The following is an 18,296-nucleotide window of genomic DNA, read 5'->3' on the forward strand; positions in this document are numbered from 1 at the left end:
TTGATAGGATTACACTAGATATTTGGATAACACACATCTAGAAGTCAAGAGCAATATTCTATTCTATTCAAATACATACTGCTGTAAACTCGGAGGTACAGATAACAAACAGGCTTGTATACGTTTAAAAAAAACATAGCGTATTGTAGGTTAAACTAACAATAAAAGCATGTGTTGTAGCAAGCCATCAAAATGACTACTTTTGGCTGTTCTAGGTAGAAGTGCTCATAACTTTATTTATTTATTTTTGCGATTCTGACCTATTTTTTTTAAGCATGCTGCTTATTTGAATATAGTGCTTTAGCATTAAACTAAGAAAAACAACCTCTGACTGCGGCACAAGCACGCCGCCTTCAATTTCCAGTTCGTGCCCAGGTTCAACTAGATGTTATAGCTAGATGTATTGCTTTTTTACCCTTAATTTAGATCATTTTGCATATTTTTTATTTAGTAGGCATACAGGAACCTAGTTTCAAAATATTATTCTGGAACCATATTTTTGAATATGATTGCCGAGTGTTTCTGTAATTAAAGTAACGAGTGCTAATCTGGCGCCCTTGGAAATCGGGACATTTTTTAAATTTTGGAGAAAAATGTCGGGACCAATAATTGGAAGTGTTTGAATGGGAGGGAGGGTAACATTGGTTCTATAGCATATAGAATATTTATTATATAACATATGGAAGTGGCGTCACATTAAATAAGAAATAGCTCTCCCGTTTAATTATTATTTTTGAACTACATGTTCTAAACATATAGTGTAGGATTACCACCAAAGCGGCTAGAAAATTGGCTCGTGGTTTGAATCATACAGGTGCAGTGGTATCCCAAGCATTACTACTAGGTCCTGCAGTTCTAGCAACGCAATACGACTCAAATAAATGCGTTTCTGCAAAGATTACGGGTTAGATTTGCAAATCAAAATAAAGAAAAAACAAAAGCAACTGCCAGCACACGAGAGACAGACTGACATTTGACACCCGATCTGACTAGAATCAGTCGATTGAATGGGAGGTTATCAAGAAGAATCATCTGATTTAACTGGAGTCCATTGAAGGTGTTAAAGGTGATCGTCACATTTGACTACAGGGGTAATTAGCTGGCATTGGTCACAGGTGATTATTGTTAATGGGCAGCGCTATAAAAGTGTGGTCTGGAAGAACTAAGGTATCTCTTCGGTTCTTGTTATGGGTATAATGGAGTTGTTTGCTGGGTGCCGTGGCGCGTCCCGGTCATTGCGCCGTTCCGTTCCATCGGCGATGCAGTTTTTCCTCCTTTTTTCCTGTTTTTTAGTTGCAGGTATTTTTGCTTCGCAGATCTCTGCGGAGCACGGCGAAACAGAGACGTATAGCGAGCTACGCAGCAAGGGAAAGGATCCTACTGAGCAAGTACAGGGCGAGGAGTACGACCCCATTGAGCAGGTACAGGGCGAGGAGTACGACCCCGTTGAGCAGGTACAGGGCGAGGAGCACGACCCCATTGAGCAGGTGCAAGGGGAGGAGTACGACCCTATTGAGCAGGTGCAAGGCGAGGAGAACGACCCTATTGAGCAGGTACAGGGTGAGGAGTATGACCCTATTGGGCAGGTGCAGGGTGAGGAGCATGACCCTATTGAGCAGGGTGAGGAGCACGACCCCATTGTGCAGGGCGAGGAGCACGACCCCATTGTGCAGGGCGAGGAGCACGACCCCATTGTGCAGGGCGAGGAGCACGACCCCATTGTGCAGGGCGAGGAGCACGACCCCATTGTGCAGGGCGAGGAGCACGACCCCATTGTGCAGGGCGAGGAGCACGACCCCATTGTGCAGGGCGAGGAGCACGACCCCATTGTGCAGGGCGAGGAGCACGACCCCATTGTGCAGGTGCAGGGCGAGGAGCACGACCCCATTGAGCAGGTGCAGGGCGAGGAGCACGACCCCATTGAGCAGGTGCAGGGCGAGGAGCACGACCCCATTGAGCAGGTGCAGGGCGAGGAGCACGACCCTATTGAGCAGGTGCAGGGCGAGGAGCACGACCCCATTGAGCAGGTGCAGGGCGAGGAGCACGACCCCATTGAGCAGGTGCAGGGCGAGGAGCACGATACCATTCAGCAGGTTGAGGCGGAGATACACAGTGAGGAAAATGTTCCGGTTCAACCTCCAATACAACCAAGGCCTTACCCTGTGAAGTTTATTCCGCCTTACGGCATCCCAGTGCCTGTCACTCCCTTTCCTTTCAAGCTGCTTAGCCCTCGGGTGATCCCTGTCAACGCGCCCGTGCCGCCTGAGCTCCAAAAGGTCATGAATCCCAAGCCTGTTCCTATGCCCCGGCCGCTACCCATTAGTCTTGCTGCAGCGGTCCGCGTGTTGTGCAGCGAAAACAAAATGTACGTGAGGGTAAGGACTGACCTGTACGGATTCAAGTGTGAAGCAGGCCAGTTGACTCTGGGGACCAGCTGCAGAAGCAATGGAGTCTCTGGTGGGTATCTTCTCTTTACATACGGCCTCAAAGAATGTGGAAGCCAGGCGTCTGTGAGTATCCCATGCTGTAGAGAGTTCTGACTTTACATATTTCTAGCTTCACTTGACTGTTACAAGCAATGGATGATGCATCAGGGTGTGTGGGGTGGCGCTTTTTTTAATATACGTCAATGTAGTTTCGGGCACAATGTGTAACGTTAAGATTCCTATGTATGTAGTGTGTGCTTTTATTTGTGTGTCATTTTAAACCTGCTTTCCGATGTTTTAACTTCATATTCTCTTTCTACACCACCTTCAAGGTGGAAGCTGGACAGTTGGTGTACAAGAACGTCCTTAAATATGTTCCATCTGTGCAAAACAGTACAATTCGGAGATCTATGCCATTCACTGTACCCCTTCAGTGTCGTTACTATAGGTAAGGAACCTCTTTCTAATTATACGGCATGGCAAAAGCGGACTTGTTTATTCTTTTAAATCACCCCGGTTTTAAAAGCGGTTTAACAAAGCTAATGTCCAAGAGTCATATTGCATTGAAAAACTCGTCCGCTTGATTCTTCCTGTTTGTAGGTATCACCATGTCTACAGGCACGGTATTCGTCCGCTTTGGAGGAATCCAACTCGGTTCAAGAGTCTCAAGACCCCATACGGCTTTGCCCTAAAAATAATTAATGGTAAGCAGAACTCTTCAACGGTTATATAACTATATAAAGCGTAGTGTAGTACCTACAGCATGTCTTGGGATCTGTATATCATTAAGGGTTCCCTATTATCTATGATTTTAAATAGGGTGTATACAGATGAGGACAAGTACTGTTGAAGCGGGGGTGCTACACTGTACTGTGGTTCTCCTGGGAGTCCACATGTCAAAATAGTGTCCCGTTTTAATGCTAATCCCCCCCCCAACTGCATGCTTCAACTGTCTGTTCCACCCTCCCACCTTGTGTGGGGTTTTTTTTTTTACTCCTTAGGTGACTGGGTTCCTGAGCGCATGATGAATACATTCTACCTTGGACAACCCATACACTTTCAAGCTACTACAAATCTTACTATTCCTGGGACAAAGCTTTTCATCCACCGCTGTTATGCAACAGCGTCTCCAGCTTCAAATTCAACGCCCAGATACACAGTGATTGAGAATTATGGGTAAGACTATTGGTTATTATACGAAAACCTGAAACACTGCTCTCCTGGCTTTCTATGGAGGGCAGCTGTTCTAAAACCACTGCATGACTGATGATGCTTCACAGGGATGCTCCAACCCTGCGCTCACAGTTCACTTTGCATGAAGTACAATTTTAGATGGAGGCAAATGTTCAACTTTATGGAAGTTGTAGTATATGGCTTTGGTGTCGCATGTTGCAAGGTAATGACTTGGGAGTGACTTTATTGACACTGGAGTTGCATTACCTCAACACACCACAGCAATGACATCGCATCTTAAATATGCCAGGGCTTACAAATTACTTTTTGCAATCCTGTTCTGTGCTTGAAACCCACATGCTCTTTTCATTGCACTTCCTCCCTTTCCAGGTGCATGGTGGACAGCAAGTATGAAACCTGTAGCTCCCATTTTGTGCCTCCCAGAACCAACAATACAATCAATTTAATTGTTGATGCTTTCCAGTTCAACACGCTGTCCCCTCTGGTAGGTTTCCCTTTGTACCTGCTCATCCCTATACTGGGCTTTGGCACCCAGATCTCTTCCAATGCAATTGGAGTTTCTTCTGCTACTCTGACACCAGTGCCGTGTTCACTCTTCGTAAAACGATATTGCCAGCATGTGTTGGAAGTGTGACTTTTGCATGAAGTGACTGGCAGCCCAAAGTTAATGGCTATGATCGTGCCGTGTTTAGGTGGTGTGGCCTGACGCTCATTCAATGTAGTTAAGATGTCTGACGCGCACTGCTTGCATGCATGAACACAAATGGTTAGCTGCAGAAGTTGACCAAGTTGCTCTCCAGTAATCTGGTGTATAGTCTGTCTGATATTGCTAAGGAAATAATCCTCCATTCTATTCCCAAGGTAAACAAGTACTACATGCACTGCACAATGGTGGTAACGAGCAACAGCATGGTAACGCAGAGTACCAAATCTTGCCACTATGATAAGAACGTGAACAGGTAGGTTCCATTTAAGGGTTAAAGGTATCGCTCCATTGCATGTCTTGGGTAGTGCAAGATGAAGGCAACAATGAATGATGTGTTAATTTTCTAGAACTAAAAATTTGGTTTCCATAGTTCTGGGAGGGTGGCATTCCAATGAGGCACCATGCTCTTTCTAGGAGCATGTAACTTGAGGCAGTTCCATGTGAATAACTACTGATGTCTCTGTTCAGGTGGGTGGAACTTGAAGGTAACCACAGTGTCTGTTCCTGCTGTGACTCTGTGTGCATAAATGAAGATGTGACTTTGCCCATCGGTATGTATACGACCCCCAGAAAGCAAGGGGAAGGGTGTAAAAAATTGCAGATCCAGTAACTTCTGCTTGAGTGACTCTTGTAGCAGTGGTAAGACCTTGGCTTGTACGCTAAAATGTATTTATTTTTAAATGTATCCCCTCAGTTACTAAAAGCACCATAAGCAGCGATGCCCTGCTGGTCCTTGAAAAGCAGGGAGGTGACGACGGGGAGAGGAAGACTGGCGCGGCCATTCTTGAACTGGAGGAGGACTTGCTGTCTTACGAAGGCGTGTCCAAAGAGGATCGGGAGGCACTGTCTCCAGAGGACGATGCCTTTGACGAGAATGACTATAACAGGCTTTTGGATGTTGAGGCAGAAGGCAATGACAATTCTGATGATCCTAACCAGCATTTGGAAGATGCCTTTGATGCCTCCAAGGTGCCAGAGCACAGTGACACTGAGAACTATGAGGGGGCTGGGGAGCCTGGTCACTTCAAAGAGGCGGATGAGTGGAGGGCTCTGTCTGCAGAGGAAGCCGGTATGCTTTTTTAATTATTGCACATTTTGTGGCTTAACTGGCGTACGGAGTGTCTACCATGAGTAGTATGGGAAGAAGCAAAGTAATATTTCAATTGTCTTGAGGATGTGGCACGTTTTTGGGGATTAAGCACTCTGTAGTTGTGGTGTGTGTGTATTTCTTTTTATTGTGCAACTTTTAAAATCCACATTGCCCTTGTTCTGCTTGCAATTCTAATATTGATCATCTGTGTTTCTTTCTCCAGGTGGTAACTGAAGATGCAGTTCTGTCTAGTTATTGGATTATCATGACTGCTAAATAAAGGTGTTGACATTTTTATACCTTTTTGTACTTTCAGTTATTTTGTCCCTCATCTGTATTGGTTTTAAATGTACCCAGTAAACAAATGGGCTGGATTAAATAAGTTGAGATCAGTTGGCTCCTCTGAACCGCCTCAGATTTTAGATGGGCTGAATGGCCTCCCCTCTATCTTTTTAGAATGGTGGCTTTTGTTTGGTTTAAGAATGAGACTTGAAACAGAGCTCCTGTTGTAAGTGACTCTGCTATTGCGTAGTTCATCTCCAAGTTGTTCTGGAGAAGTGTCTGCTAAATGACTATAAACTGATAGAATGCTGGTATGTACTGAGGAAACCACAAATCTAGGACCAACTTTTGCCTTCAGTTTCATTAGAAAGGAAGTGTGACAGCCTCCATACCCACCTTGGTCTGGTGGGATTACACAGCCTGAGAGCAGGGGAAAAGCTCACCATGCACTAACATTTGCTGGACTTGAACCACCACATAGTGCCAAGTAACCACAACCTAAAACTTTGGACACTGAACAAAAGTTGAATATATATTTGATGTGCCTCTAAAAGCTCAGGGATGGAAATAAAACTACTAGCTTGATTAGCCACAGTGTGTACAGGTAACATGATCAGGTGTCTTATTACACTCCCAGTAAAACCAGGAATGGATCCAAGTGCTCTGCAACATGACTCTTTCTGCCATCCATAGCAATGGGTAATGTCATGATACAAAACAATCAATCCATATTAATTAAAGTATATGTTAACTACACATTTGATAGATCAGCAGTAGGGTGTTGAGCAGTAATTATTTCTAAAAGGTTAATAAATAACCAGAATACTTGTACAGCAGGACCTCTTTTCTCTGCGCCCCGTTCTACCACGACTTCAATTATCCACGGCTCTGGGTGGGCTATATGTCCAGACAACTTTAATATTCAAGAAACTCACACACTCCTCTAATTTGAAATTTTAACAAATCACAGCAGTGGTAGTGCTCTCTTTGGTTTATTCAATGCTTATGTTAAAAATTGGATGGTTGCGCAGACCACTGTAAATCTCAAGTAAGAAGCATTCCAGCTGATCTGGTGCCTTTACAGGTTCAACAGCATTAATACTTCAATATAGTAATACAGATATGGTTAATTATATGCTTGGGCTATGCATACATAAAGCTAAAAACATCCACTGCTAAATTCTAGAACATTCAATATATATCACTCTCTTTGGACTAAAACATAATTTCTATACCTTATAGCAATGCATCAATATAAAAGAGATACTAAATTCACATATATGCTTACCTTCCAGTATATGGTAGTGTAAGATATATTGAAAAATAAGAACAGTCTTCAAAAGGTTGGCAAATCCCGCTTTTAAGAGCCAACACCGAATTCTGCTTTGAGGTGCCAAAGACTAAGCTTTATCTTTTGAAGGTCTAATGCCCTTCCAGAATTCTACTGTGTGTCTGAGACAAACATTTAATTCTTTCACTTTTAAATTCTTCCGTTTTCCCTGTAAATAAGTACCTCTGTTTATTACTGCAGTAAAATCTTTATATAAACTAAACATGTATATTCTTTGGTTTAATTGATATTTTAATGTCTAAAAGACTTTTTGTTTAGTTGGAGAAACTGAACTAATTCTTAAATCGATTAAATGAAATGAACATTATCGCAAATGTGTCAACAATATGGTTGCAATATTGTCAGCATTATGCTTCTGTTAAAATAAACTTTTACTGTGTTCTTTCAATAGTTTATCTTTAAATGGCATTATAAGATGTATTTCTAATTAAGTTACTTAAGTATAACAGTTGCTCCTAGAAATTGTAATATTATTTTACTCTATTGATACATCTTTCAAGATTTTAATGGAAGGTCCAGTTATTTATATCTAAATACAGGCTAGCATTAATATACCAGAATGCTACAGTGACTGAACTATGTCTGACCACCTTCACTGTTCGTACAAAATCCAGTCAAAGCAGGTTTTAAGACAACCTTTGCTTTTTGCCAGTTTTAGGGTTGATTAATATGAAACACTATCGGAAGCATTTTTCAAGACTCATTATTTCAAACCAATATCTAACTTAACGTATTAACACGTCCTACGCTTTCCATTCCCATCTCTTCCTGCCAGGTTCTATTTCATTTCTGTTATAGATAGAAAATGATTATTGTAAGATAAACTCCTATCTTCTGTTATCCGAAAAGTATTTCCGTTTGTTAATATTAACGAGATCGCTCATTATAGGGATGATCTTGGCTTTTAAATCGCTGACCATCAAAAATCCCCGCTTCATCGGCCAAAACCAATGAGTCATCTTCAACACTGCTTTTACTACAAGCAGGTGTGAACGAGGTTACAACATTAGTTGTATTCCTTCAGCAAGTTTACTGTTAGAATTACAGTTCATACTTTAAATGATTTTTATAACATGTAGTTCTAATTCAGATATGTCAATATAGCAATCTCTTATAAACTGCAATTCTATTTTACTTCATTGATATACAGTAGCTTGAAAAAGCCTTCACACCCTTGAACATTTTTCACATTCAGCTGCCTAAAAAATACAATTCAAAATGCATTAAAGTAGGAGTTTGTTTCACTGATCTACACAACATCATTTACACATTCAACGTGAAAGAACAATTACAGAAATATTCAAAAAGTAATTAAAAATAAAAAAAACAAAAAGTCTTGATTGCATAAGTCTTCACACCCTTTGTCATAGCAAACCCAAATTAGCTCAGGTCCAACACATTGCCTTAACAAGGCACATAATGAGTTAAATAGAGCCCACCTGTGTCCAATCACAGCAGTTCAACTGATTCGAATACTCCTGGATGAAGAATCAAGCTGTTTCTGTTGTATGAAGTGAATTTGAAGCAAATGGCAAAACATGCCGAACAAGGAGCTGCCAAAAGAACTCTGGGATAAAGTTATTGAAAGGTACAGATTGGGGGAAGGCTATAAGAAATGTTCAATGTCTTTGAATATCCCTTGGGGCACTGTCAGGTCCATTATTGTAAAGTGGAAACAGTTTGGCAGCACCAAGACACTGCCTCGATCAGGCCGTCCCTCCAAAATCAGTAGCCGTGGCTTAAGGAAACTGCTGAGGGAGGTCACTGTGAGGCCCAAGATTACTTTAAAAGAACTACAGAGGTTGGGGAACATGTTGACTGTTCAACAATTTCAAGAGTACTCCACAAACATGGCCTATATGGGAGGGTGACAAGAAGGAAGCCACTGCTGAAAAAAAGCCATATGATATGCCGCATAGCTTTTGCAAAGAAACACTTAGGGGACACTGCACGCATGTGGGAGAAGGTTTTGTGGTCTGATGAGACCAAAGTGGAATTTTTTGGTCTCAATGCTAAGCGATATGTGTGGCGTAAACCAAACATGGCACATCACCCTGCTAACACCATCCCTACAGTAAAGCATGGTGGTGGCAGCATTAGGTTTTGGGGATGCTTTGCAGCAGCGGGGACAGGGAGGCTTGTGAAGATCGAGGGAAACATGGATGGTGCAAAGTACCAGTCATTACAATATTTGTTGCAGTTTCACAAATGTTCAATTTGTATCCCAAAGATCAACCAGCTTCCAGTAGCTGTGAAAGTCTTGGGTCAGTTTCTGCTGACCCAAGACCCAAGACCCAAGAACTTTCTTCTCACAGGTGTGGGTGACAGTCTTTAAAAGTATCTCTACATTCTCCCATCTCTACATTCTCATTCCCATCATCAGTGGGCAAACACATTTTAACTGAATCTGGGTCCATCAAAGAACCGCACACCCTTGCAACCGAGGCCTTCCTTGCAAAAGGATCTAATGACTTCTAGCACAAAAGGGATGTGCCAGAACCATCTGTGACAATTAGTTCTCCTAAGGCATTTACTTAGTGAAGCCCAGCAAACATATTTTGCGTCGCTGAAACAAAAGACTATTATGGACTTTTTCAAGGTTCAGAAGAACGGCTTGCAGCAGTGAGTTGTTTAAAAAAAGCGGTTGTGAAAAATAAAACACTTCTGTTGGTATGTATACTGTTAAAATGTAAAAACTTAAAATGACTAGTTACTGTATTTTATTCATGCATTCTTAGTCACACGCAATGACACCTCATGAAAATGAAAAAGACCTAGGAGTTTATGTTGACTCAGAAATGTCTTCATCTAGACAATGTGGGGAAGCTATAAAAAAGGCCAACAAGATGCTCGGATATATTGTGAGAAGTGATGAATTTAAATCAAGGGAAGTAATGTTAAAACTTTACAATGCATTAGTAAGACCTCACCTAGAATATTGTGTTCAGTTCTGGTCACCTCGATACAAAAAGGGTATTGCTGCTCTATAGCCTGGACGTCGCTCCGGTTCGAGTCCAGGCTATTGCACAGCCGACCGTGGACGGGAGCTCCCAGGGGATGGTGATCAATTGGCCGAGCGTAGTCCGGGGGGAAGGAGGGTTAGGTCGGCCAGGGTGTCCTCGACTCACCGCGCACCAGCGACCCCTGTAGTCTGGCCGGGCGCCTGCGGGCTTGCTTGTAAGCTGCCCAGAGCTGCGTTGTCCTCCGACGCTGTAGCTCTGAGGCGGCTGCACGGTGAGTCTGCAGAGTGTAAAGAAGCGGGCGGCTGACGGCACACGCTTCGGAGGACACCGTGTGTTCATCTTCGCCCCTCCCGAGTCAGCGCAGGGGTGGTAGCGGTGAGCTGAGCCTAAAAATAATTGGGCATTTCAAATTGTTGAGAAAATAATAAAAACTAATTGGCAACGACTAAATTTAAAAAAAAAAAAAAAAAAAAAAAAAAAGGCATGTCGTATGCAGACAGGCTAAAAGAATTGAATCTATTCAGTCTTGAACAAAGAAGACTACGCAGTGATCTGATTCAAGCAATCAAAATCCTAAAAGGTATTGACAGTGTCGACGCAGGGGACTTTTTCGACCTGAAAAAAGAAACACGGACCAGGGGTCACAGATGGAGATTAGATAAAGAGGCATACAGAACAGAAAACAGGAGGCACTTTTTTACACAGAGAATTGTGAGGGTCTGGAACCAACTCTCCAGTAATGTTGTTGAAGCTGACACCCTGGAAGAAGTTGCTTGATGAGATTCTGGGATCAATAAGCTACTAACAACCAAACGAGCAAGATGGGCCGAATGGCCTCCTCTCGTTTGTAAACTTTCTTATGTTCTTATGTTCTTATGTTCTTATCCGTGGATCATACACACACACACACACACACACACACACACGTATATATATATATATATATATATATAAAAATTCACACAAATATAGTTTACTTACAGTTTTTTATTTTTCAAGAGAAACTCCAAATAAAATGTAAACTAAATTTACAACAAAATAAATCCTTTTCAAAATTGCTATTATAGTTTTGTCTTTTTGTGTTTCACAGCAGGGTTGAGTTGGGGGCTTTCAGTCAAAACAAGAGCAGCACGGTCTGTGCCATCAAACTTTTATGAGAACACATTCCATTTGCTGCTGACCTACAATAACAGCGTTCATTTTTTTCTATATAGTTTTTCTAAATCTCCCTTTTCTAAGGCTTTTAATGGTAGTTTAAGGATATGTTATAAAGAATTACACTATGTAACACAATTTTTGTTCCTGGGTAGTAAGTGTTATTTCCTAATTGCTTATTCCTCAAAAGTATAGAAAATGGCTATTATTCCCCACAAACTTTGATTTTGTGACCAGGACAGTGATATTTTGAAATTTACCTATTTCCAATGAGAAAACGGGCGAATTTGTGTCTTTTCGTTCACATAAAGTCAGAAAAAAACAACATATGAATCCAAATTAACATGTATTTATACTAAAGTAATACAAAAATGACTACAAAAGATTAAGAAGTGAGTAGTTTTTCAAGATTTACGATTATACTGTAAATCACTTTCACGAATCAGCCCCCAAATGTAGTCTCCCATCATGTTCTCGTTATACTGTCCTTGCTAGCGGCGTTCAAAGTCCAGTATATCCTGGTGGAAGCGCTCGCCTTGCTCCTCCGAGTACGCTCCCATGTTCTCCTTGAATTTATCAAGATGAGCATCAAGGATATGGACTTTGAGGGACATCCTACAGCCCACTGTGCCGTAGTTCTTCACCAGAGTCTCAACCAGCTCCACATAGTTTTCGGCCTTGTGATTGCCCAGGAAGCCCCGAACCACTGCGACAAAGCTGTTCCAAGCCGCTTTCTCCTTACTAGTGAGCTTCTTGGGGAATTCATTGCACTCCAGGATCTTCTTTATCTTCCCTAAGACAGCTTAGGGAAGAAGTCTTGAAGGTACTTGAAGGCTGCCGACTCCTTATCTAGAGCTCTGACAAATTGTTTCATAAGGCCCAATTTGATGTGCAGTGGTGGCATCAGCACCTTCCAGGGGTCCACCAGTGGCTCCCACTTGACGTTGTTCCTCCCCACAGAGAACTCGGTCCGCTTGGAAGGGTCCACCATGCAGAAGTAGCAGTTGGGATAGCGAACTTCATGGCTCTCTTTTCTCCTCTGTACCATCCTACAAAAATACATTTATTTCACCCATGACTAATGTGTAAGAGATTCTCGCAACATTTTTCATATATGATATATTTTTTCAATAACATTGAAAATTGTAAAACATTTTAAAATTAAAAACTTTTACAATTTTAAAAATTTTAACAAATTTTGTAACATAAAATTCCGAGCAACAATTGTCCATCTTACCTTCCAGAGTTTTTTTGCAGTGCTCGCAGGTGAAATGAGGTGCCCAGGGTTTGTCTTGATCCCCGACAGGCATGCCGAAATATGCCTTGTAGGCCTCACACATCTTAGCAGATGCTTCCACGGAGTACTTTTTCGCTCTTGTCTTGATAAATTGGCCACAGACATAGCAAAATGCGTCTGCCGGATGCTTGCAGCCTCTTGATGCCATCTCAGAAAAATGCAGATATGTATCCACTTAGGCAGCTGGAACTAAACTGAACTGGTGGGCTTAAGGCCCCTGTATTTATACTACTATTTATATTACTGGAAAGTTCTAGAAAGTTCTAGAAGTTACTCAAAGTTTACTCAGCACTGAATCTATCTGGAATTTTCTGGAAAATAGGTAAATTTCAAAATATCACTGTCCTGGTCACAAAAGCAAAGTTTGTGGGGAATAATAGCCATTTTCTATACTTTTGAGGCATAAGCAATTAGGAAATAACACTTACTACCCAGGAACCAAGAAAAAAAAATTGTTACACGGTGTTATTTAAAGGAAGGAGGACAGGATATTAGAAGGAAATTAATAATACGATGCTACCACAATGCAGTGCAGCAAAAAATGAGGCATAATAACAAACATTGTAATGACTGTACCTTGGCACAAAGCATTCATCTAAATTATAATAAACCTGTAATCCTTAATAATTGTCTACATGTAACTGGTATGCTTACACATCCAGTTCTCCCAAGAACATATCAAAACAGATGTTGATGAACTACAGCTAGCACATATATATATATTGCATTATATGCGCTAATTTAGATATATATATATATATATATATATATATATATATATATATATATATATATATATATATATATATATATATAATCATATAAAAGGCTTTATTTTCGAAATTAGCGCATATAATGCATGACGTAAAAAATGAAAAACTATAATAAAATGAACATTTCAAAAGAAGATATTGTGTAAACAGGTGTAAACTGCTATATGTACATACGAAATTGTGAAAACGAAGTCATTATTTACAAAAATAACATAAAGGGCTTTTTTTCATATACTTCCAAAAAATGAAAAACTATAATAAAATAAACATTTAAAAAGAAAATATTGTGTAACCAGCTGCAAACTCGTTATATGTAGGCCTACATACACAATTGTAAAATCGAAATAATTATTTATAAAAAAATAACATAAAAAAGAAAATAACTCCGTTCCCACAGTGTAACGGGAATGCGCATTCAGGGAAACATGCTTCAAAGTAGCCCCCATATTAGCACAATCCACACAGATGTAACGCTTATCAACTTGTGTGCATTTACCACATACTGCTCTTTCACACTGGGCACAGCTATCAGAAGTTTTACTTGTATTGTATTTAGTTACCTGGCATTGTTGTCTGATGCGTGTGTCACTTGATGGCTACGCACTGTATCCAGGTTGAGCTGCGTTTCCCTGCCGCTTTGCAGTTTTCTGAGCCAAATGTTTCTGCCAAAGCTCCGTGGCTAGCATCATAAGAGATCTATCCTGCTGATATTTCCCCCGGTGCATTCATTGTACAAAACGAAGGAATTGATGGCTGCCACGTCCAGCACATTGTAAAATACAGCACCTGGACACTGGTGATTGCTTTCAGTGAGTACTAGTTTTGCGCAGAAGGTGGAAACGCTCTTCTTCTTTGTTTACTGTTGCAACCAGGCTCTATTTTTTTCTTCAACTGTTTCGCTAATTACAGTGAAATAATAGATATGTATATTGGTAACATTCATCTCTTTTCCTAAGCACGGTTACATCAGCCTAACACACTGTCACCCAGTCTCTGACCAGCGGGGGGCGAGTTTTATCTTTGCACAGGTAGGGGCAGGTCCGCTGCCAGCCAAAACCTGATCCCATATTTGACAGGTTTGTTTGTCCAGCGACACCGTGCTTTTGTCGGAAACAGCTGCTTGTCCATGTAATGTTTTATGTTTAGCTTGAAACAGGCATTTTTGTTTTCAATGAAGTCGTTCCAAATTTCTGATGCCAAGGCAAATATATTTGTAGTTGCTCTCAAATCAAAACGCAAAAATATCAAGGATTTATCGAACAATTCTTGTAACAGTAATATTATAATACAGCAGACAATATATGCCCAAGGAATTGATAGGATTACACTAGATATTTGGATAACACATATCTAGAAGTCAAGAGCAATATTCTATTCTATTCAAATACATACTGCTGTAAACTCGGAGGTACAGATAACAAACTGGCTTGTATACATTTAAAAAAAAACATAGCGTATTGTAGGTTAAAATAACAATAAAAGCATGTGTTGTAGCAAGCCGTCAAAATGACTACTTTTGGCTGTTCTAGGTAGAAGTGCTCATAACTTTATTTATTTACTTTTGCGATTCTGACCTATTTTTTTTTAAGCATGCTGCTTATTTGAATATAGTGCTTTAGCATTAAACTAAGAAAAACAACCTCTGACTGCGGCACAAGCACGCCGCCTTCAATTTCCAGTTCGTGCCCAGGTTCAACTAGATATTATAGCCAGATGTATTGCTTTTTTACCCTTAATTTAGATCGTTTTGCATATTTTTTATTTAGTAGGGCTACAGGAACCTAGATTCAAAATATTATTCTGGAACCATATTTTTGAATATGATTGCCGAGTGTTTCTGTAATTAAAGTAACGAGTGCTAATCTGGCGCCCTTGGAAATCGGGACATTTTTTAAATTTTGGAGAAAAACGTCGGGACCAATAATTGGAAGTGATTGAATGGGAGGGAGGGTAACATTGGTTCTATAGCATATAGAATATTTATTATATAACATATGGAAGTGACGTCACATTAAATAAGAAATAGCTCTCCCGTTTAATTATTATTTTTGAACTACATGTTATGAACATATAGTGTAGGATTACCACCACAGCGGCTAGAAAATTGGCTCGTGGTTTGAATCATACAGGTGCAGTGGTATCCCAAGCATTACTACTATGTACTGCAGTTCTAGCAACGCAATACGACTCAAATAAATGCGTTTCTGCAAAGATTACGGGTTAGATTTGCAAATCAAAATAAAGAAAAAACAAAAGCAACTGCCAGCACACGAGAGACAGACTGACATTTGACACCCGATCTGACTAGAATCAATCGATTGAATGGGAGGTTATCAAGAAGAATCATCTGATTTAACTGGAGTCCATTGAAGGTGTTAAAGGTGATCGTCACATTTGACTACAGGGGTAATTAGCTGGCATTGGTCACAGGTGATTATTGTTAATGGGCAGCGCTATAAAAGTGTGGTCTGGAAGAACTAAGGTATCTCTTCGGTTCTTGCTATGGGTATAATGGAGTTGTTTGCTGGGTGCCGTGGAGCGTCCCGGTCATTGCGCCGTTCCGTTCCGTTCCGTTCCGTTCCATCGGCGATGCAGTTTTTCCTCCTTTTTTCCTGCTTTTTAGTTGCAGGTATTTTTGCTTCGCAGATCTCTGCGGAGCACGGCGAAACAGAGACGTATAGCGAGCTACGCAGCAAGGGAAAGGATCCTACTGAGCAAGTACAGGGCGAGGAGTACGACCCTATTGAGCAAGTACAGGGCAAGGAGTACGACCCAATTGAGCAGGTACAGGGCAAGGAGTACGACCCAATTGAGCAGGTACAGGGCGAGGAGCATGACCCCATTGAGCAGGTACAGGGCGAGGAGCATGACCCCATTGAGCATGTGCAAGGGGAGGAGTACGACCCTGTTGAGCAGGTACAGGGCGAGGAGTACGACCCTATTGAGCAGTTGCAGGGTGAGGAACATGACCCTACTGACCAGGGCAAGGAGCATGACCCCGTTGAGCAGGTGCAGGGCGAGGAGCACGACCCCATTGAGCAGGGCGAGGAGCACGACCCCATTGAGCAGGTACAGGGCGAGGAGCACGATCCCATTGAGCAGGTACAGGGCGAGGAGCACGATCCCATTGAGCAGGTACAGGGCGAGGAGCACGATCCCATTGAGCAGGTACAGGGCGAGGAGCACGATCCCATTGAGCAGGTACAGGGCGAGGAGCACGATCCCATTGAGCAGGTACAGGGCGAGGAGCACGATCCCATTGAGCAGGTACAGGGCGAGGAGCACGATCCCATTGAGCAGGTACAGGGCGAGGAGCACGATCCCATTGAGCAGGTACAGGGCGAGGAGCACGACCCCATTGAGCAGGTACAGGGCGAGGAGTACGACCTTATTGAGCAGGGCGAGGAGTACGACCCTACTGAGCAGGTGCAAGGCGAGGAGCACGACCCTACTGAGCAGGTGCAGGGCGAGGAGCACGACCCCATTCAGCAGGTTGAGGAGATACACAGTGAGGAAAATGTTCCGGTTCAACCTCCAATACAACCAAGGCCTTACCCTGTAAAGTTTATTCCGCCTTACGGCATCCCAGTGCCTGTCACTCCCTTTCCTTTCAAGCTGCTTAGCCCTCGGGTGATCCCTGTCAACGCGCCCGTGCCGCCTGAGCTCCAAAAGGTCATGAATCCCAAGCCTGTTCTTATGCCCCGGCCACTACCCATTAGTCTTGCTGCAGCGGTCCGGGTGTTGTGCAGCGAAAACAAAATGTACGTGAGGGTAAGGACTGACCTGTACGGATTCAAGTGTAAAGCAGGCCAGTTGACTCTGGGGACCAGCTGCAGAAGCAATGGAGTCTCTGGTGGGTATCTTCTCTTTACATACGGCCTCAAAGAATGTGGAAGCCAGGCGTCTGAGTATCCCATGCTGTAGAGAGTTCTGACTTTACATATTTCTAGCTTCACTTGACTGTTACAAGCAATGGATGATGCATCAGGGTGTGTGGGGTGGCGCTTTTTTAATATACTTCAATATAGTTTCAGGCACAATGTGTAATGTTAAGATTCCTATGTATGTAGTGTGTGCTTTTATTTGTGTGTAATTTTAAACCTGCTTTCCGATGTTCTAACTCCAATTTAACTTCCTATTCTCTTTCTACACCACCTTCAAGGTGGAAGCTGGACAGTTGGTGTACAAGAACGTCCTTAAATATGTTCCATCTGTGCAGAACAGTACAATTCGGAGATCTATGCCATTCACTGTACCCCTTCAGTGTCGTTACTATAGGTAAGGAACCTCTTTCTAATTATACGGCATGGCAAAAGCGGACTTGTTTGTTCTTTTAAATCACCCCGGTTTTAAAAGCGGTTTAACAAAGCTAATGTCCAAGAGTCATATTGCATTGAAAAACTCGTCCGCTTGATTCTTCCTGTTTGTAGGTATCACCATGTCTACAGGCACGGTATTCGTCCGCTTTGGAGGAATCCAACTCGGTTCAAGAGTCTCAAGACCCCATACGGCTTTGCCCTAAAAATAATTAATGGTAAGCAGAACTCTTCAACGGTTATATAACTATATAAAGCGTAGTGTAGTACCTACAGCATGTCTTGGGATCTGTATATCAAGGGTTCCCTATTATCTATGATTTTAAATAGGGTGTATACAGATGAGGACAAGTACTGTTGAAGCGGGGGTGCTACACTGTACTGTGGTTCTCCTGGGAGTCCACATGTCAAAATAGTGTCCTGTTTTAATGCTAATCCCCCAACTGCATGCTTCAACTGTCCATCCCCCCCCCCCCCCCCCCACCACCACTTTTTTTTTTTTTTTTTTTTACTCCTTAGGTGACTGGGTTTCTGAGCGCATGATGAATACATTCTACCTTGGACAACCCATACACTTTCAAGCTACTACAAATCTTACTATTCCTGGGACAAAGCTTTTCATCCACAGCTGTTATGCAACCGCATCTCCAGCTTCAAATTCAACGCCCAGATACACAGTGATTGAGAATTATGGGTAAGACTATTGGTTGATATGAAAACCTGGATGCTGCTCTCCTGGCTTT

At 42.0% G+C, this 18,296-nt stretch overlaps 1 protein-coding gene and 1 long non-coding RNA gene across 2 annotated transcripts in view; both read left to right on the forward strand.

Annotated features, from left to right (window-relative positions):
* The window catches only part of LOC131736991 (probable serine/threonine-protein kinase kinX), an 80,171-nt gene that overhangs the window by 46,562 nt on the left and 15,313 nt on the right, over positions 1 to 18,296 (forward strand). The window contains exons 3-4 of the mRNA XM_059023568.1: positions 1,962 to 2,060; positions 16,247 to 16,306. Coding sequence (XP_058879551.1) covers positions 1,962 to 2,060; positions 16,247 to 16,306 — 159 coding nt within the window. The remainder of the gene's footprint in view (positions 1 to 1,961; positions 2,061 to 16,246; positions 16,307 to 18,296) is intronic.
* LOC131722820 (uncharacterized) lies at positions 4,792 to 5,713 on the forward strand. The gene is made up of 3 exons (XR_009320053.1): positions 4,792 to 4,877; positions 5,021 to 5,395; positions 5,640 to 5,713. It is a non-coding gene; the product is annotated as an uncharacterized LOC131722820 (long non-coding RNA).

Source organism: Acipenser ruthenus, chromosome 1, assembly GCF_902713425.1.
Source record: "Acipenser ruthenus chromosome 1, fAciRut3.2 maternal haplotype, whole genome shotgun sequence".
Lineage (NCBI taxonomy): Eukaryota > Metazoa > Chordata > Actinopteri > Acipenseriformes > Acipenseridae > Acipenser > Acipenser ruthenus.